Source organism: Ochotona curzoniae, unplaced genomic scaffold (assembly GCF_017591425.1).
Source record: "Ochotona curzoniae isolate NIBS_2020 unplaced genomic scaffold, NIBS_Ocur_1.0 contig_3819, whole genome shotgun sequence".
In the NCBI taxonomy this organism is placed as follows: Eukaryota; Metazoa; Chordata; class Mammalia; order Lagomorpha; family Ochotonidae; genus Ochotona; species Ochotona curzoniae.
Window position 1 is genome coordinate 55,799,594 of NW_024466004.1, and position 21,670 is coordinate 55,821,263.

At 37.9% G+C, this 21,670-nt stretch overlaps 1 protein-coding gene across 1 annotated transcript in view; it reads right to left on the bottom strand.

Annotated features, from left to right (window-relative positions):
• The window catches only part of SEC63 (SEC63 homolog, protein translocation regulator), a 69,546-nt gene that overhangs the window by 11,510 nt on the left and 36,366 nt on the right, over positions 1 to 21,670 (bottom strand). The window contains exons 4-17 of the mRNA XM_040983854.1: positions 21,320 to 21,432; positions 18,832 to 18,893; positions 17,487 to 17,545; positions 16,207 to 16,257; positions 14,274 to 14,382; positions 13,136 to 13,230; positions 12,919 to 13,051; positions 11,526 to 11,618; positions 10,756 to 10,910; positions 9,205 to 9,352; positions 6,084 to 6,166; positions 3,245 to 3,304; positions 2,874 to 3,044; positions 921 to 1,079 (exon numbers count right to left, since the gene is read on the bottom strand). Of these exons, the coding sequence (XP_040839788.1) occupies positions 921 to 1,079; positions 2,874 to 3,044; positions 3,245 to 3,304; positions 6,084 to 6,166; positions 9,205 to 9,352; positions 10,756 to 10,910; positions 11,526 to 11,618; positions 12,919 to 13,051; positions 13,136 to 13,230; positions 14,274 to 14,382; positions 16,207 to 16,257; positions 17,487 to 17,545; positions 18,832 to 18,893; positions 21,320 to 21,432 (1,491 nt within the window). The remainder of the gene's footprint in view (positions 1 to 920; positions 1,080 to 2,873; positions 3,045 to 3,244; positions 3,305 to 6,083; positions 6,167 to 9,204; positions 9,353 to 10,755; positions 10,911 to 11,525; positions 11,619 to 12,918; positions 13,052 to 13,135; positions 13,231 to 14,273; positions 14,383 to 16,206; positions 16,258 to 17,486; positions 17,546 to 18,831; positions 18,894 to 21,319; positions 21,433 to 21,670) is intronic.

A 21,670-nucleotide genomic window follows, 5' to 3' on the forward strand; every position in this document is an offset into this window, starting at 1 on the left:
GAAACAATGACAATCTGGTTTCCTAGCAATCAATTTAATCCTCAAAGAATGAAAACAATGAAGGCTCAGCAATTGGTTAAAAAACAAAACAAAACAAAACAAACCAAAAACCTCATGTTTGTTTCTCCTCATTCCCAAGGCTGGGGTATTTCTCTCTCACACTTTACCCTATGCCTTCTTTCTGCACTCTCCTGCCACAGAAGGGTAGTCCTTTTTTCTCCCAATCCAAAACTGAGCTGCTTTCAGATCAATGGTCCAGTCAAAAAGCACATCCCAACAAATGCAGAAAATGGCCAATACCTTTATATTTCCATCCACAGTGAGCCTTCAATAACCATTATTTGTCTATCAAACAATGTCTTGCTCAGGTCTTCCCACGGCAAATGTGCACCTTCATGCCATGAGACCTTTTCCTATACCCTAGACCACTAACCGTTTTCATCAATGCCTCTTATGTCTTTTCTTCCTTATGAAACCAGGTGCTTTTCTATAAATGCTAGCTTTCCCTGAACTAACCTTTCATCATCAGGGCCCACAGTAATGTTGCCTTATCTTTGATTACTTGAAACTTGTATAAGCCTGCCAGCTGTCACCTGTTTTACAACCCACTGTCTCTCACTCATATTTCCAGAGACATCCCCAATGCTGAAATCCATTTTAGAGAGCAAACTGACCACATTTCAGAAGAAAGGCATTTAAGATTTAAAAAAACGAAAATCTCCTATCTCTTTGAGAAACTACTTTTCTTCAGAAGCCCTGGCTGCCATTTCTCAAAAAAATCCTTACAAAGTAATAAATTTATAAAACATATGGGTATTATTTAAGATAATTAAACAATCAAGCAAATAAATGTAGAACATAAAACTTAAAATGGTTGTCAGAGTTGTAACTTCAAATATCTCAAATCTGTCAGGACATACCGCTTCATCATCTTTGTTTTGTTTTTCGTCTTGTTCTCTATCAGATTCTCTGTCGCTCCCATCATCCTTTTCACTCTGGGAATCCCTATTGGCTTCCTCTTCTTCAGAATCACTGCCTTTGTCTGACATTTCTTCTTCATCTTCTTTTACTCCAGCTTCCTAAGAAGAAAAGCAGGCATGGAAAGCTCTAAATATCACAGTGAATAATATCATCTTAAATCCAGAATCTAAGTTATACTGACATAACTAGTTTAAGATTAAAATTTTATGATTCATATAGCATTTCAGAAAAGCATAAACATTCATATGTAAAAAAAAGGTGAGCATCAATCAACATGAAGACTTTAATATTTGGCTTACCCATCAGTAATCATTATATGCATTTATCATAGCTTACAAACCATTATAAACCATTCTATTTTTATCTACAAGGCATACTAGTACAATGGTAGAGATGACAACTCAGCTTTCCAAAACAAATTAATAATTATACAAAACACTTCATTTGGGGAGAGGAAATTGACAATTTACAACAAAGCATGCTTTTGGAATTTGGTATCATTTTCTATAACTGACAGGGTGTAATGCAGAAAGGAAACACAATATCCCAGGCAAAATGCTTACCAATTCAATAAGAAACAGACAGCAAATCGAATGTTAAGAAAGAAGTAGAAAGAAGTAGATGAAGCAGATGTATAAGACCCCTCAAATCCAAAATCAGTTCTCAGAAAATTAATCAGGAAAGATTAATACAATTGATAAATCTCTAGGCAACACAGCTAAAGAAAAAAAAGAATACAAACTATCCATATAAAGAACAAGAAAAGACAAATTAGATTCAATTGACATTAAAAAAAAAAAAAAACCTTTGGGGTGGCTGTTTGCCACAGCGAGGACACATATGCATCCCATGACAACCGGTCCAGGTTCAACTCCCAGCTCTGCTTCTGACTTCAGCTTCACACTAATGTACAACCAGTGAGACAGCACATGACGGCCCAAGCACTTGCAAAGACCCAGCCTGAGTTTACAGTTCTTGGTTTTGGTGGGTATTTGGGGAGCGAAATAGCAGATGGAAGGTAGGTATGTGTGTGTGTGTGTGTGTGTGTGAGTGTGAGAGAGAGAGAGAGAGAGAGAGAAAGAGTGTGTGTGTGTGCATAATAAAATAAATAAAAATTGTAAAAATAAAAAGATAATTTCATGCCAGTAAATTTAATCTTAGAAGAAACGTACAAATTTCTTGAAAAACAAAACTTACACCAGACCTATAAAAGTAAAAACAAAATATATGTTAAACAGATTCTGGGGCTGGCACTGTGGCATAACAAATTAAGCCACTGCTTGCACTGTAGGCATTACAAAGAGCTGCTAGTTTGAGTCATAGCTGCTCTACTTCCCATTCTGCTCCCTAATACTCCACTTATGTGAATAGGCTTAAAACTAAACTATAGAGAGTCAAGGAGATAGGGAACTAAACAGATGAACTGTTGTTAAGAAGGGCACAAGAGTTTTCCAGGGTAGTAGTAAGGCTTTGCTTTTTAAAATATTAATCCGGGCTTATTAAGTGCACACATATATAAAACTTCAAAGCTGTTCAGAGATTTTAACTGGTCAACATTTTAGTGGATGTATGTTATGCTTCCTTAACAACAACAAGGAGCAGGTGTTTGGCTTACATGCCCCCTGCATCTCTGTAAGCGTGCCTTGGTTCCAGCCTCAGCTCTGTGCCCAATTCCAGCTTCCTGCTCATGCATATCCTGGGGGCCCAGCAGGTGATGCCTAAAGTAACTGAGAATCACTCACACAGGAAGCCTCGGCTGTTTTGTGCTCAGTTTTGACTCGGACCATTCCTGTAACTGAAGGCATTGGAGAGGGAACCAGCAGACAGCAGCTGGTTCTTGTTCTGTCCTTTTCTGCCTTTCAAAATAAGTAAAGCAACAAAAATAAACTTACACTTCCAACAACTCCATTGGCCTGCTTCTGTTTCTGCTGTTTTGTCTGGGGTAATGGCACAGGTGTAGGCTTTTTTTTTAAAGGTTTCTTTTTTTTTGACTTAGCAGTTTTCTTGGGTCCTTTACTCTTCTGTTGCCATCCTCCTTTTGTTTTGTTCTTAATATCAGCCGGCTGTAAATCATGACACATATCACACAAGTCTTAGCAATAGGTTCATTTGGAACTCACAATAGTTCTTTGATGGAAATGCTGAACTAACTGAATGCTTTCATAAACAAAATTACCCTCCAACAGTGACAGAATCAATTATGGAAGTAAATAAAGTCTTTGTCTCACCAGGAAAGAGAGGCTCAGAAAACTTAAGTTTTTACCCCATCTTCTGCTGGCTGTTCCTCTGCAGCACAGATGGACTGTTCCTTTTCAAATACTTCCTAAGGGGAGAAAGAAAAACATATACAAAAATCTGTAAACCTATATTTATCTCTAAGATAAACAACCTTTAAAATATGATCAGCAAGTTTTATTCAACTGGCTACAATGGGAGAAGGAGGCTGCACAGTTGCCAACTGAGCCATATCACCCATAGCAATAATCTGATGGATCTTCAATACATTCTGAAAAAGTATAGTCTGCCTAAAAAATAAAATGCCTTAAGAGATATAAATGTATTATAGAGTCAAATAATACCTCACAGTTTAAAATCCCACTTTAATAAGGTAGCAATCAAATGTGAGATGTCAGAATTGGGATATATCAAATCATTTTCTAACATTAAAACCTCCTTAATGCACCTCTTTACCATTGACACTGTTCATGGATCTGTGACTAAGATGTGGATTACCAAGAAAATCCACAAATTATAGAACGTACTCATCAACTGTATCATTGGTTTGGAATCAGTGCCAAAAGTCACAAATTCGAGATTTAAATATCATAAAGACCCCAGTAAGAATCCATACCAGAAAATGACAAAGGTTATAAGCTGTACTTTTTAAACTCCCTAGAATTATTATAGCTAGCATAAAAACAAAGTCTAATTATAGTCTATAATAGCACTGGAAAAAGTTCATGGAAAATTGAATTAAAGTTAAGTTGAAGGGCATGTGGTAGGCACAATGCTTAGCATGCCTGCTCCCATATTGGAGTGTATGTGTAAAGTATTAGCTCTGCTTTTTTTTTTTTAAAGATTTACTTTATTTTTATTGGAAAGGCAGATATACAGAAAGGAGAGACAGAGAGGAAGACCTTCTGTCCGATGATTCACTCCCCAAGTGAGCACAACGGCCGATGCTGTGCCGATCCAAAGCCAAGATTCAGGAACTTCTTCCAGGTCTCCCACACGGGTGCAGGGTCCCAAAGCTTTGAGCCGTCCTTGACTGCTTTCCCGGGCCACAGGCAGGGAGCTAGATGGGAAGCGGGGCTGCTGGGATAGAACCAGCGCCCATAAGGGATCCCAGGCAGGCAAGGCGAGGACCTTAACCACTGTGCCACTGCGCCGGGCCCCTAGCTCTGCTTTCGATCTAGCTTCTTGCTATTGTGCAGCCAGGAAGAAAGTAGGTGATGGCCCAAGTACTTGGGATCCTGCCACCCGACAGTGACCTGATCTAAGTTCCTGACTCTGGACTTCAGTCTCGGATAGGTTGGGCTTGTTTAGGCATGTGGGAAGTGAACCAGCAGCTGGAAGATTTCCCTCTGTGGCTCTCTGTAAGTATATCATAATGTCTTTCAAATAAACAGATTGGTTTTGTGGCCTGAGCAAGTTGAGTTGCTTCTAGAGAGCCCTGCAATCTGTTTTGGGGGCTGGCTCCAGCCCCGGTCCCTCTATCTCTCATCTAGCTTCTAGTTAATGCACCATAAAGCAGCAAATGTTGGACTCCAGTACTGAAAATCTACCACCCACATGGGAGACAACCTGGATGAAGTTCCTGGCTTCACTGTGGCGCAGCTCCAGCTATTGCAGCCACTTGGGGAGTGAACCAGTACATCAAAGATTTTTCTTTTTCAAACAAATAAATGTTAAAAGAGCGAAGGACAAAACTATTCAAAACAACGTATTTGACTGCCCTAAAAGACATGAATGGGCAGATAAATATTATTTTCCCTACTCAAAGCAATTTTGTTTTTTCTTCTATCAATTATCTCAGAAATGTCAACAGTCATTTTTTGTTCACATTTCAGGGTGAAAATCTCAAAGCACATGGATAGTGTGAATGAAGATGCTAAACCCACTTCTGGCACAGGTTTACAGTTTCCTCCTGTTCCAGAAGGCATCTCTCAGCCAGTCCATGACACAACTAGTCCCTCACCACTTGCTATCACAAAATCACCACCCTTAACTTGGCATATCTTATCAAAAAGTAAGTCTCCTAATGTTCATTTTAGACATGGAGTTTAAATGTAAATTTCTTACAGATAATAAGAGGATAAGCCAAAAACATCCAATTTGCTGAATACTTAGTTGAAACATAGCAGTCGGTTAAAAATAATGTTACAATTACACTGGTTGACTTGGGGAGTAGCATAAAGATGCAAAAAGCGTATACATTATGAACATATTTAACAAAAAAGACTGAAAGAAGAAGTGATCCTGGCCACTGGGATCGCCAAGAGGTTTTATCCATGATAAACACACCACTGAACTCTGCAAGGACACATATACTACGAGTGTATGTATTACAGCTCACGTGGATGAGCCGTAAAACTAGTCATCTCAAAGTTGTAGCACTGTAAAAAACCTTAATTTCTTCATATTCTTTTTAAAATGTTGTTTTTTCTGCAAACAGCATAATTTTTTACATCAGAAGTTATTTTCACCGTAAGTTTTCAATTTTTTAAGAAGTAAACTCTTCAAGTAATTGACTAAAAATAAGTAGTTGGCGAAATTCTTGTCAGCAATGACCCTTTGTATAGTACTTTACACTGAAGAACTGCAATTTTATTACTTTGTCGTCATTATGTTTTATAGAGAATTAATCCGCCATATGAAGAACTAACCTCTTTCCTAGGCTTTTTTTGGTGTATGTGATAGTATGTCTTAAGAAAATTCATTTAAAATTTAAAAAACAGCTAACAGAATTTGCAAAATTAAACTTAAAAACAAATTGTTACTACAGCAGTTTCAACTTTGAGGAGTTAATTAAAGCAAAAATAAATCTAAACATTTTTATTTTTTATTTTTGAAGAATAAAAATATAAACAGAAAATACTTACTGCCATCGTTTGTCTTGTCAATTTAACCAACACTGTAACTAGAGATCCTACTGTGATATTGTTGCTATCTTCATCATCGAGTACTGTAAGATGAAGGGAAAATAAAAAAGCAGGAAATAACGTTCTATGTCAACACAGGTAACAAAATTTTAGTTACACAAATCAGTTTGGTGCTTTCATATTTTGAGTATAATGTGTTTTAAATTTGGACCATTCTGTATAGGTCTCTAGTAAATGCCTTCAAACTAATTCTCATTTAATATTTACAATAACCTCTGCAATGTACTATATTTCCACTTCAAAGAACCTTAAGTTCAGAAATAAAGTAAAATGCCCATAGACACATGCACTGAGACTGGGTATGACAGTTAACTGTAACACAGTTCTTTAATAGTGGTACAAAAATAAAGCTGTCCTCCTGTTAAATTGAGCAAAGATTATACTCACACAAAATTTTATCTGTATAAACACTGTCAACAGAAGCAACGAACAATACAATGAAACCTAGTGTCCTGAACCTATTAAGGCTCTGCTCCTGACTCCATCTTCTTGCTAACACATCCCTTGGAGACAGCAGGAGGTGGTTAAAGTGAGCTAGGTCCCTGCTAGCCACATGGAAGACCTGGACTGAGTTCCTGGTTACCAGCTTTGGCTTAATCCATCCCTTCCTACTCTGGGTGTTTGTGCGGTAAACCAACAACGGGAGTTTTCTCTCTCAAACAAAATTCTATTTATTTATTTACTTATTTATTTACTTACTTACTAAAAAAGCAATTTTAAAATAATTTCCAAGGGGCCAGTATTATGGAGTGGCAGGGTAAACCACTGCATGTGCACTGCTGGCACTCCGTATTAGAATACGGTTCTAGTCCTGACTGTCCACTTTCAATGCAGGTTTCTGTTACCCAGCCTGGGAAAGCAACAGGAGCTGGCATAGATACCTGGGCTCCTGGAACCTATGTGGGAGACCAGGATAAAGTGTGTGCCTTCTGACTTCAGCCTGACCCAGAGCTGGCTGTTGTGGCAAGTGAACCAACAGACAGAAGATGGTTTCCCAGAACCCATCACTGAGATAAATCAATCTTTCAATGTATATTCTATAATAAACGCTAAATACATTTCTACAATAATTTTTCAAACTACATTTATGAGACTAGCACTACTGCATAGCAGGTAAACTGTGGCCTATGCACCCACAACTAAGTAGGCACCGTTTTGAGTTATGGCTGCCCAATCCAGTTCCCTATTAACGTGCCTGGGAACGCAGTGGAGGATGGTCCAAGTGCTTGAGTTTCTGCACTTATTTGGGAGACTCAGATGATGCTCCAGGCTCCTAGCTTCAGACTGGCCCAGCTTTGGCCATTGAGGCCACTTGGAAATAAATTAGAAGAAACATTTTCTCTTTCTCTCTCTTCCTTTCAGATAAAATCTTTTTAAAAATTACATGTGTGTGTAGAACTACCAAAAGTCTAATTAAAATAAGCAGAAAATTTTTACAACGTTGCAAATACACCTTTCATTTAAAGGACATAATTTGCTTTTTCTACACATTTTATCTGTAAGAGATTTCCCATTTGTTTTTGCCTATGGTTCTAGACTCACTTAATTTTAGATAAATTCAGATTGACACATTACTGGTATTCCAAGAACTTTTAACTGCTAACTCATGACTGGCTGTGAGGTGTGACCACTGGAAATCAAAAGGGTGGCGGGTATTCTTTACCCTGAAAGTCTCCACTACCCAAAGTCAAATGCAGGACACATATTCACTTACATTTTTCATTTTGCAAAATTGAATGCGCATGAGGAGTATATTGGAGAAACAGCAATATCAATGTCTACAGCCATTTGATGCTTTAAAACGAAGAAAAAGATTCCAGGAAATCATTTATAGCCGTCAGCAATATGGGGAAGGAAATCCACCATCTTCAGCACTATATTATAATGTCTTTTCTGCTTCTGTAATTATTCTACTTTTCTCTAAGTAACTACAAGTTATTGTAAAAATACAAGTCATAAAATGTCTATATAAGATGCAAAGCAGAGACCACATGGCAAAATTTCTTGGGGAGAATGAATATCTTTCTACTTACACAGTTCCATGTCAAATTCCTAAATGTATCTTTTATATTAGTTTTTAAAATTTGAAAACTCAAGCACCCTCAACATCTCACCAAAGTGGTCCAAATTTTCAGATGCACCTATACTCTAGCCAAAGACTGAACTGTCTGCCTTCATTTCCTAAACACCCTGGTATTTGGGAGTCATTTATCTCTGTCCAATTCCTGTTAGAATGTAAAGGCAATAATGTAAAGACTGTTACCACTGCTCCCCCAGCACCAAAAAGAGCACATGCCATTCAACACTGGTTGCATGGAAACCTGGCACCGCATGTGTGTCATTCAATACTTCACATACTTCCTCAACAAAGATACACAGCACTTTTCCAACAGGTCCCTGAATTCTTGGGACTTACAAGAACATTTTCACAACAGTGATTTAGTGAACGTTAAAGTTCTCAGAACAGTACCAGAATGAAAGAACTGGAGCAGATGATGACTAACATTATCAGTATGTGACAATGTTATTATCCAGTTATCAAAACTTACAGGAGAAGTATACGGGTTAAAAAAAAAGAATCTATTTTTCCCTCAAAACAGATGGGAAGGTAAAATGAAAAGAAAAAAAAAAAAGCTTGAAATGTTGCAGAAAGCAAGGCAATGTTCAAAGCTTAATTAACAAAAATAAGGTCCAAAAATTAATTTTAGAAACTAGTGACTTTTTTATGCTAACAATATATTTTAAATATCTCCTACTGTTTTATTACACTTAGAAATCTCCTTCATGTTTAGAAAAGTCAAGAAATTCCTGAAACCTGAATTACAAAACAGAGCCCTTAGTCTTAATCCCATTAACAAGATCATAAAAATGAGACTTCATCAGTTTTCTAAAAACTAGGAAGTATATAACATTTTCCATCCTAGTAAATCTTACAGCTAAACAACAAATCCACTAAGTCTAATTCCAAGTTGTGTGGTCACTTGAGAACTTTAAGTCAAATTACTAGGAATCAGGTATCTAATGATCATTTCAATGTTTACCATGGAAGCCCCCCACTTACCCTGTGATTTTATGTCCATGGTCACATATGGAAAACTCCCAAGGACAGCCATAACCTCTTCATATTTTTCATCTTCAAGGAAGTGTAGTAGGCTATGACGATCTGATTCTTTTAAGCTCACCAAATCCTGGATAGTTTTTATTTTGTACTAAATAAAAGAAAGAAAACAGATTCTTAATCTACAAAACTTCATAAACAGAAAATTATTAGCACACTGACTAAAAAGCCAGTAACTTTCAGGGGGAAAAAAAGCTAAAATACAACCATTTTCAATTACTAAACAAAACAAATTGTAAATGCATAGCTTTTCAGTTCAGTACGGCCCAAGGCTTTGGGACACTGCACCCACATGGGTGACCCAGAAGAAACTCCGTGTTCCTGCCTTTGGATTGACTCAGCTCCAGTCATTGTGCCCACCTGGGGAGTGAATAAGAGGATGAAAGATCTTTCTGTCTCTCCTTCTCTCTGTAAATCCGACTTGCCAATAAAATTAAATAAATACTGTAACTTTTCTTCCAAATTTATAAGGGTAACCCAATTACTAAGAGAGATCTCCAACAAATTTCTAATATACTTATTAATTCTAACTTCAAATTCAGTGTGTATCTATTGCTCACTTTGTCATATACAAATATTCAGAGGCTACCAGAATTATATTTGTTTCTTTTTATTTTTGTTTTATTTATTTTCTTTTGATTTGAAAGAGAAACACAGAAAAAGACCAACTACATACTGGTTCACTCCCTAAATGCTCACAATAGCTGGAGCTGGGCCAGGCTAAAGCTGGGAATCTAGAACTCAGTCCAGCTTTCTGGCAGGGGTGGCCAGGACCCACCTGAGTCATCATTTGCTGCTTCCTAGCCAATGAATCAGATGGGCTAATAGGCAAAGAGGTCAGGTCTTGCTGGAAGGAGTGTATAAGATGCTTGTATGTCAATTATCCCCGCTGAGTTTCTAGATTTATCACAAAATAGCATGGGAATAGTGATCCCACTCCTCTGTTTTATTGTGAGAATATAAAGTTACCTCTTCCACTCTTCTGATGGCTTTGTTATTTCCTGAACAGGCTACACAGGACTGCAGCCTTACGATGGGTTCCATCCTACCCTTGATCAGTCGATAAATGCTACTCCCCTGAATTCACTTTGACGAACTTCTTGGGCCCTTCCTCTTCTGAAGAGTCCCCTGTGAGTGCTGTGGTGGAGGTTTCTGACTTAAATAACTGCCCTGCCCATGTGAAAATTCTACGTGGAATAAGAACTGAGCTTGCCTTCACTTGCAGTTTCCCCTTTAACAATATGTTCACATAAGATAAGGAATAAAGTGTCAATTGCTAAAATGCACTGACCCGTTTAAAATAGGGAAATTACCTACAGCAGTAAAATATTCTAAAATAAGTCACCTATTCTAGTGAACATTGACAGAAAATTCTGGAATAGTTAAAACATTACATATCTAAGAAATTCATGGTAACCATTTCTAGTGCATTTTTATCCATATCACCACCTTTAAGAAACATCATTCCTAAAAACTAAAGTAGTAAAGAACTACCTTTTTATGATTGGAAACCCGTCGAAGATTGTCCTCTTCAATGTGAGGGAGCTGCAGAAGAGGAGACTTAAACTGCTGAAGGCCTTGGACAGCCATCTGGGAGAGCTTCATGCAGTTTTCTAGGGATGCCAAAGTTGGAGCACGAAACTCCCTTTCTTAGAAAGAACAGGACAAAAGAAACAACAGGGCTGGGGTTTTCACTAGTTCAAAAAATACACAATCTACCAGAAATGCAAAATTATGGTAACATCATTAGTACCTCAAATTTTAATAGCATGATGTTTTCGCCCTAAAAGTTACAGATGAAATATTTAAAAATATACACACTTAGTCAAATGTACATTGCTGACCAATAGCTACTGACTTAATGGGTAACTTCATTTCACCTCCAACAGCAGCAAATTTTTGAACACTATCAATATTCAGAAATTACAGCTAACATGTCAACAATTGACATCACAACTAAACCTTAATGGTCACCCTTTCCATCATCTTCTGCAAACCCCAATTCTCTCTCTCTCTCTCACACACACACACACACACACACACACACATAATCTCTATTCCTTTTCCTCTCTCTCTTTCAAATCAGATGAATCATTACATCAGTTAAATCATCATTTCTAATTGGTAAAATACAGAATAAACTAACTGGGAAAGTATTCAGACAAAGGAAAAGAAAAAATTTAAAAAATCTTGGCACATTAAACAATTAAAAAGAGTAATCTGCAAGAAAAACAGAAACCCAAGGAGTGACAGCACCTCCTCACCTTCCCGGCTGCGGGCCATGATTATGAGCTGGCAGATCACATTAACCATTTCTTGAAGTAGGGCAGGGCATTTTTTCAGCATAAATTGTTGATCTGTAAAACAATCAAAAACTTGAAACAAACCATCTTAATTCTATAGCTAAAAGTAGCTTTATCACATGCAGCTCAAGAATAATATTAAATTGAAGCTGTACCACAACTATGTCACATGGCTTCACAATTTTACAGACTGAAAAGAAGCTTCTCCTAGCTCAGCATCACTATGTCAAAACCCAGCCAGAACACCTTGGCTCCTACTAGAAAACCAAGCACCTCACATCACCGTCTTTGGGTTAATGAGTTTTTACAAACTCTTCAAATTTAACCTTAATATTGCTGTATTTGAGAACTTTAAGAATTTCTTTGTTTTGCACTTAGGTTTCTATAGGTGTAATAATAACCAAGACCAAAACCCAACACTGGTAATTTATAGAGGTAAAAGAAAAAAAAAAGTAGAAAGCAACAGAGACAGAAACAGACACAGACTAATTTACAAGATCTAAGAGTGAACTATTACAACCACGCATTGGGCTTAGAACTAACATCTGTGCCCTATTTCTCACAGATTCACCACAAAATGAGGATGCCACATATCTGCACAAAACATTAGCAACAGAATGACTAATTGAATGAACACTTCTACTCTAGTTGAAGTCCCAGATAGTCGTCCCACATTCTGTCTTAAGTATCTATTCTATCCCAACATTTTCCAGAGGCATTTGACTGTATTATTAGCAGGGGAGGAGTAGGAAGAGCTCATTGAGAAACAACATTTATTTCCAAAGGTAACTTTCTTTGAACATTTCAATGCAGGTGAAAGGTCAAACTCAATGTAATGGAAAGTATGGAAATCATGTCCCAATTCACTACTTTTTAATAGACAGTTTCAAGTATTATGAAGTTTTGAATAAAGATGAAACACTTCTTATTTTGACCTACTGCTGGAGAGAAGGAGTAGGTATGCAAGGAGTGTCTGTGGAGACATTCCCTGCAAATTGCTAACAAAATCCTTTTTCTTTTCTTTCTTTCTTTTTTTTTTTTTTTTTACAAAACTCCTTTTCTTAAACAAACAAAAAGTCATTCGGAACTTTTTCTGTAACCTAGAATAATCCAAATATTCTTTATTTTTTTTCAAATATTTTTTATATAGAGCATTTCATCACCATGAAATATTAAATTTTAACATTTGCCCAAACTGCTGATTTACTTAATCCTTCAAATCATTTGTGAAATAATCATGTAGCATATAGATTACATGACTGAGCACAAAGGAACAATGGCAAAAACACTGTTCTATGGAGTCTAATTAAATTTGGCACCATTAAAACTCTAGAGATATTAAGATTACAAATACCTTCTTCAAGGGTCTCAGGAATTTTCATCCTAGCAAGATGAGACAGTAAAAGAACTCTGGCCTTCAGACTATATGGGCAGGTAAGTGGAGGCTCATTCTTCTTCAAATTAATGCTGCCAATTTCTCTGATTAGCTAGAGTAAAAAAAAACAGTTATTAAAAAACACATACTTTAAAAAACATTCATTGTAGTGCTTAACTGCACAGATGATCCTAACCTGTGGTATTAGAATATTATCCGTCGGTCTGCTTGTTGCATCTTTATTATACTGAGGATCAAATTCAGAAGCTCCAGCCAAAACCATGATAAGACCTATGGAAACCAAAGAAATTTAGGAAGACAGGTATGACTGCTTGTCTGTTCTTTTCAGAGACACTTCATCAATGTTACAGTAGGACATTTCCCAAAGTATGCACACTGCTAAAAAGCATCTGAACACCACTACTTGGAATTAGCAATTTTTCCCATTTAAAAAAACTCCACACCTTTTAAAATGTACATATTACCCAGCCCCAGTGACGTGTATAGCAATTAAGAGCACCAAAGTTAACTGATGCACTAAAATCACCAAAGCTACCTACCATCATTTTATAGAATGCACGCATTTTTCAACAGAAATATTCTATACAGTATTAGTATTCCACATGATGTTAACTTTGGTTAAATAGGTTTGGAAATAAAGGGTTAAAAAATAAGAGGTTTCTTCCCTGCATAAGCTTATCAGAGCTCTGAGTTAATTAAATTAACCTAGACTACAATTTCCAGAAATTGTTTTGGGAAAGCCAAGAAAGTTTTGTAGAAATATACATGACTGACACCCACAATTCAAAGCCTCATATTTAGTATTACTTTGGTTAGCCTACATAAGCTCTTTAAGGACTGGCACTTTGGTCATCAACCTCACATTACAGCAGAAGGTCCCGGAATGGACTCACAGAAGGCAGGACAGTACAGATGATAAGAGCAAAGACATTCAAGTTTGGTCACCTCCTAACTAAATGATCAGGGACAGCACATGCCACCTTTCTTGCATTTCAATTTCTTCAATGTACTTGACATACGGCAGGCACAGTCTAAGTTCTTACTACCTCAAATATTTTCATGAAAACAATTGTGAACCAGTGGGTGTGAGATCTCTGTCTTTCCTCAGAGAGTTAACTGTGCCTTTCAAATAAAAATAAATCTTTAAAAAAAGAAATGAGAAACAGTCCCATCTCTCCGTTTTAGCTTCAGTTACATTAACTGATTATCTATAAAACTTAAATGAAATCAGTAGTCAGGGAATATACATCTATTCCATTTAAATGACTCAGAAAGTGGTGTGACTAACAATACAGTTGTAATTGCTCACTTACGTTTCATGTCCATATTTCGAGTTTTATAAACAAAGTATGTGTAAATCTGTGTTGTACGAATTAAAATCTGGTCGCCGCTGTAACGAATTGAGCGATACCACCAAGAGCCCTACAACGTAACAAGACGAAACAGAAAACAATGCATAGGAACAATGCTAAATACAGTCTGACATATAACATGATAAGGGTCAACTTTTCCAAGTTCTCATAAACCAATAAAAATATCTGAGCTTTTGAACAACTGTCTGTTACGTATTTCAGATGATTTATTTAGCCAATATTTATATTGCCTAAAGCCTAAATACCAACCTAAGTCATTGCATATTTATGACTAAAACATGTGACCTTTATGTAGAAACTGCTTGAGGATAAAATAAGAATAAAGCAACAAATTTGTTCCAGATACCCAGCATGTCTTACACAATTAATGGATAAATGTATGAACAATTTTACAGTTGACACGATACTTTCAATCACGATTTCAAATAAATTGCATTATTACACAGCAATGCTATTGAAGAACGCAAGATAGGTCAATTGTTAGCCTAAATACGAGACTCAGAACAACTGCAGGATCAGAAAGAGTACAAGTCACTGAAGTAATGATCCATAATCTTTATGAGACTTTCATACTAGGGTATCTATGCAATTGTTTATTAAGATGAGGCTAGCTGGTATGTTGTACCCTCTACATAATAAGCAGCAAAATATACAGAACACATAGTTATTTTAAAATAACATCAAAGTACAAAAACAAGTATATACAAAATGCATAAAAAAATTATCTGAAAATGGAAACACCAAATCCAGCAATGATATCTCAAAAAAATACAGGGTTCAGGGCCCAGCACGGTGGCCTAGCAGGTAAAGTCCTCACCTTGAACGTGCCGGGATCCCATATGGGTGCCGGTTCTAATCCCAGCAGCTCCACTTATGATTCTATCTGCCTTCTTTTGAGAAGGGGGAAAGTCTCAAATCAGCTAAAAGAAGGTAATCTGAAAAACTTGCTGCTTCCTGGTTTTGAGGTAGGTTTGTGTTAAAATGTGTTTCCACAAATTGGGAGAAATGGTTGAAAAAAAATGCATATATAGGGTTCAAAAAGATGATAAAATAAGACTTTCACTCAAGGCTTTAAACGCCCATACCATGTCAGTTGTGTGGTCTTGGGCAGGGAGCGGTTGTACATTTACAGAGTCGAGTGAAGTCACCTTTAAAAGATCCTGGTTGACTGTGGGAATGTGTGCAGGAAATTCATTCAGTGTATCTGATGTGACTATTCCTGATATTGGATGTGATATTAAGTCATGTTTTCAAAATCCTGTTCTACCTAAAATAAAGTTGCAAAGAAGAAGAAAAAAAAATCCTAAATTGTCCAGATTCTTAAACTCAAGAATCAAAGGATCAAACCGGGGTGGGGGGGGGGTGGGGGGCGAAGAAGAGTGGGGAGTTTGGGGTGAAATCCAGCCTATGCAAAACTGTAACACATAACTCAAAATTCAAAATAAAAATATATTTAAAAAAAAGATTTACATTCTAATAAAAATAAAACTTTTATAGGAAGATTAAAATATGACTTAAAAAATTAGGGCGCAACACAGTAGCCTAGTGGCTTAAGTTCTCATGCCTTGTATGTGTCAGGATCCCACATGGGTGCTGGTCTATATCCCGGCTGCTCTACTTCCCATCCACTTTCCTGCTTGAGACCTGGGAAAGAAGTAGAGGACAGCCCAAAGCCTTGAGATCCTATACCCACATGAAGACCCAGAAGTTGTTCCTTGCTCCTGACTTCAAATTGGCTCAACTCCAGCCATTGCGGCCACTTGTGGAGAGAACCAGCAGATGGATATGTCTCTGTCTCTTTCCATATAAAAGACTTTCCAATAAAAATAAATAAATCTTAAAAACAACAACAAAAAACCCAGCTTGAACTTACCACAACAACGGGCAGGATAACCATAAATGCCAATCCATAAACAAGTAAAACCTAGAATTGAAGAGGACAAAAGTATGGCCTTCATCAGATAGACAGTAACAATCCCCAGGAACACTGATTCCCAAGTACACAACGGGAGAAGCACTATCAAAAACACTTGTTGTATATTATCTCATTCAAGCCCTATTATCACTCTATAAGGAAAAGACCATTATTGCTTCTCTTTTGCAGACAGGGTACCTGCTATACATACAGGCTATACAGCTTATCTGAGGTCACACTGCTAAGTGGTTAAGTGCAGTCTGGACCTATGGCTGAAATTCTAATCCACTATAATAAATTTCATGGGGCCAACGCAGTACCATAACACACTAATCCACCACATGCAGTATTAGTACTCCATACGAGTGCCATTTCAAGACCTGGCTGCATCACTTCCCAACCCACTCTGCTTGTGGCCTAGGAAAGCAGTAGAGGAAGGCCCAGATCCTTGGTTCCCTGCACCCATGGGAGTGACCCAGAAGAAACTCCTGACTCTCGGCTTTAGGGTGGCTTAGCTCTGGCTATTGTGGCCACTTGAAGAATGAATCAGTGGGTGGAAGGTCTTTCTCTCTGTTTCTCCTTCTCTCTGTAAAATCTGTCTTTCCAATGAAAATGAATAATCTTTAAAATAATAAATAAATGTTAAAAATTAAAAAACTAAAAGTCCATAAATGTACATAAATTTTAAAAATAAATTATTGAGCCTAGCACGATAGCCTAATGGCTAAAGTCCTTGCTTGCACGCACCAGAATCCCATAAACACGCTGGCTCTAATCCCAACTGCTCCACCTCACATCCAGCTCCCTGCTTGTGGCCTGAGAAAGCAGTGGAGGATTGCCTAAAGCTTTGGAATCCTGCAACCTTGTGGGAGAGCCAGAAGAAGCTCCTGGCTCCTGGCTCCTGGCTCCTGGCTTCAGATCACCTCAGCTCCGACCATTGCAGTAGCTTAAAGAATGAACCAGCAGATGGAAAATGTTTCTCCATGTTATCTCTTTCTCTCTGTATATCTGCCTTTCCAATAAAAGTAAATGAAACTTTAAAAAATTATCATATAATTTGGTGGCAATGACATAACACAGATAACTCCACAAAACAGTTTCATTATTTTCCCTTCCAATCAGGTATAGTGTTCTTTGTCAAATTTTCCCTTGTTTGACCTTAAATCTAGTAATTACTTTTCTCCTCTTTATTTCTCTCAAATTAACCTTAAGCATGATAAACATTTAAATTCACTCACCAAAATTGAATTTTTCTGGTCAACTATCCAAGCTGGCAGGGCAATTCCAAAGCTTGTGGCTGAAACAGGAAAAACAGCAGTTTCTGAATAGTAGCTACTCCCAGTTAAAGATGTGTATCTCAAAACTTCTTACTGGGAGGACCCCGCGGGCAGCACTTGCTCCCCTAAGATGGTGGTGAGGCATGGATGGCTCACTCCTGCCCGCGGCTAGCTACCGGGTGCAGGGTGCCGTTCTCTGGGGCCCTAGTGGCCAGACCTGGAACACCCGCGTCCCCACGCTGGCAGCTGGGGCCATGCCACCCGGAGGCAGCAGCAGGAGGCAGCAGCGGGAGCCCACAGTGGGAGCGTTAGGAGAAGGTGCAAGCCCACAAGGAGATGAGGGTGTGGCTGCAGACTGACGCCCAGGAGCGCCTGCTTCCAGGAGCTACTGCAGGACCTAGAGAAGCAGCAGCCAAGCCCCTCCAGGAGAAGCGTTGGCTCAAGAAGGAAGCGCCAGCACCCGCCATGGCTCCCCACCGCCGACCAAGACCCTGCTGCCCCCATGCCAATAAAGACTGCAAGCCTGGGGGGTGGGTACTTCCTCTCAAGAATAAACAAAAGTTGAGAAAAATTAAGTTAGTCCTCGTTACCAAAAAAAAAAAAAAAAAGGATGTGCTTTATATCGTAAGTTTGAAGTTTTTTAAGCAATAAAACTTTAAGTACACAAAGGCTTCTTCCCTAAAGACAAGCTGTTCTTTATTGATCAAGAGTTCATATATGTACCACATATATATGAGAAAATTTAAGTCAGTAAAGAAAAACATTTTCAGCGCTGGTGTAGTGGATCAACCAGTTAATCCTCCACCTGCAGCACCAGCATTCCATGCAGGCACCAGTTTGAGTTCCAGCAGCTCCACTTCCAATCCAGCTCCCTGCTTATGGACTGGGAAAATAGTGGAGGATGGCTCAAGTAGTTGCCCACATGGGAGACTCAGAGAAAGCTGGCTTCAGATCAGATTAGCTCCAGCCATTGTGGCCATTTGAGAAGTGAGCTAGCAGATGGAACATCCCTCTCTGTAACTCTGCCCTTCAAAGTTAAAAAAAATTTTCCCACTAAACATAAAACTTTATCTACTAACTTGAAATTATTACGTATACTGATTACTATTCTCTCCAAAGTTTTATTTTCAATTTAGTCTTCAGAAAAAGTAAAGTTAAAATTAAATGAACATCAATGAATGTATCTGTTCAACATCTTTTGGCTGTAACATGCCTACTCATTAATTAGATCAAACTTTTCAATACAGTTAAAATTTCCATAATATAAACCATGGCAACAATATTTTAAGACCATCATTTACCACACCTTGTGGCCCATCTGGATTTCCAAATTCTTCCCAATTTTTGCGGGATTCTTCATCTGTTAAACTAGCATTAAAAGAACAGTTACAAAATTAGACAGCTATATCCGAAAGCAGGTATTCACAACGACAAACTCCATTCATGAGCCAACACATTTCTTAGAAGGTATTAGTCCATGGAAAGAACAGAGGTCTCTCTAAAATCAGAGAAAAGGGGACAGGAATAGTGTATCAGCAGAAAGCCCTACCCACAGGCCTTAATACAAATTCCTGGTGGGCCTATGAGTGCTCAAGTCTAACCAGTTCACGCCAGATAAAAACTTACAGGCCACTACATTTACATTTTCTAAGAGGGTAAAGCATTTATAGGTGACTTTTTTTTTAAATCAATACTCGATGTACTTTCCAAAACTTCTTCAATATTCATGCACTTTACAAAATTCCTTCAGTAGATAAGTTTAGTAACACTACACACACACATATAAATTAGAGGCCACTGTTGTGGTGTAACAAGCTAAATGGCTAAATGGCTGCCTACAACACCAGTATCCCATATAGTTACCAGTTCAAAACATGGCTGGCAATTTCACTTCGAATCCAGTTTCCTGCCAATGGCTTGGGGAAGCAGAAGATGGCCCAAGCGTGGGGTCCCTGCAGCCAAGTAGGAGACCCAGATGGAATGTCGGCCTCCTGGTTTCAGCCTAGTCTAGCTTGTTGTTGAGGCCATTTTGGGAATGACTAGTATATAACAGTAGCTCCCCGTAAAACAATGGCAGCATGCTAAAAGACAATAAATTCCATTGCTGGTTGCGGCCAGTGTTGTAGGACAGCAAGTAAGAGCAGCTAACTGCAGAGCCTGGCACAGTGGCTCAACTGGCTAATCTTATATCTTCAAGCACTAGAATCCCATATAGGTGTCGCTTCATGTCCCAGGTGCTCCACATCCCATTCAGCTCCTTGCTTGTGACCTGGGAAAGCAGTAAAGCACAGCCCAAAGCCACTGGACCCTGCATCCATGTGGGAGACCCAGGGAGAGCTCATGGCTCCCAGCTTGGGTCTGGCCTCACCCTACTAGTTTCAGCCATTTGGGAAGTGAGTCAGCAGATGCTTTTCAATTTTTTTTAAACTTTTAAACAATTAATCAAAAAAATTTTAATTAAAATTTTTTTTTAATTTTTAAAAATCTTAAAATACATATCCACATGCCACTTTCACAGTTCACTATTAAATCTACTGGTCTTGTATAATTTGTGTGTTTTATTTTTTTTGAAAGATTTATTTTTATTATTTTTGTATTGGAAAGGTGGATGTACAGAGAGGAGAGACAGAGAGGAAGATCTTCTGTCCGATGATTCACTCCCCAAGTGAGCGCAACGGGCCGATACTATGCCGATCCGAAGCCAAGAGCCTCTTCCGGGTCTCCCACGCGGGTGCAGGTTCCCAAAGCTTTGGGCTGTCCTCGACTGCTTTCCCAGGCCACAAGTAGGGAGCTGGAAGGGAAGCGGGGCTGCCGGGATTAGAACCAGCGCCCATATGGGATCCTGGGCGTGCAAGGCGAGGACCTTTAACCACTTGCGCCACGGTGCCAGGCCCAATTTGTGATTTTTAAATCAGCTCACGGTCTTCATACATTAGCTCAAGTCTTCATACATTTTACTCTTTAATGCAACACATGAGTGAAGATATATCAAGCCCCTTCCTGAAGAATCCAGCTAATCTAGGTATAATCTATTGTAATACTAACATCCAACAGTACTGCTTCTAGCTTTATATATATTTACAGTCTATTTTGTCTCCATAAAAGTATGCACAAATATACATATGTACCTGTAGCACATCATGCATGTATAAGTGTGGCATGGATCCTGACAATAACACTACACCTCTCTAGGCTGCCAAGGAAAATACTATTTATAAGCTCCTAAAATATCTTTACAGAAAAATTCTCTAGGCATTAAAAATGCAGATTTTAGAATTGCAGATCACAACACGTATAGTAATTAAAACAAAAACCAGGAATAATCTATTATGAAATTTGAAAAATAAAAAGACATTAGAACTAATGCACTTAGAAGTAGTAAAAAAATTGAACTTGTCCATAAGTAGTCAAGTGAGATAAGTTATACTAGCAAAACAAGAGAAACAGTTTTAATGAAAAAATAAAAGCAAAACACACTGAAATGAAAATTGGAGGGCATATGCTAAATTCTAATCCAAATACTGAGGATACAGTTCTCTTAACTTATCACTTCTTCTCTAATTTAACTAAGTCCACATGGCAAAAGCACTATTTTAACCCAACTTTGTTAATTAAAGGTTTAACTGTATTACTAGTTTAGAGGTAGACAGTTCCATTTTAAAAAACCAGAGTAATCAGATGAGGTAAGCATTTAATAAATTAATACAACATCTATTTTAACTACTATTTCATTAAGAAATAAAAAATTATCATTACCCCTCTTACAAACGTATAACAGGTGCTATGGTACTTACGCCGCATAAGCTTTTGCTATCCTCATGAACATAACCTCATCACCTCCTTTATCTGGATGATATTTAAGTGATAGCAAACGGTACTGTTTCTTAATTTCTGCTACTGTTGCTCCCTGCAAGGAAAAGTTTTGTATCAGTAAAAATAATCACAATGCTGTAAAGAAGTAATCCATCTACTTGTTAACTTTAAACATGAATCACTCACTTATTAACAAAGAAAATGAAGCTTTATTCCATGTGCTTTGTTTCCTAATTTCTGTTAAAAAAAATTTATTTTTAAAATTTTTATCAGAAAGTCAGACATACAGAGAGGAGGAGGAGGAGATAGAGAGGAAGATTTCCATCCAATGA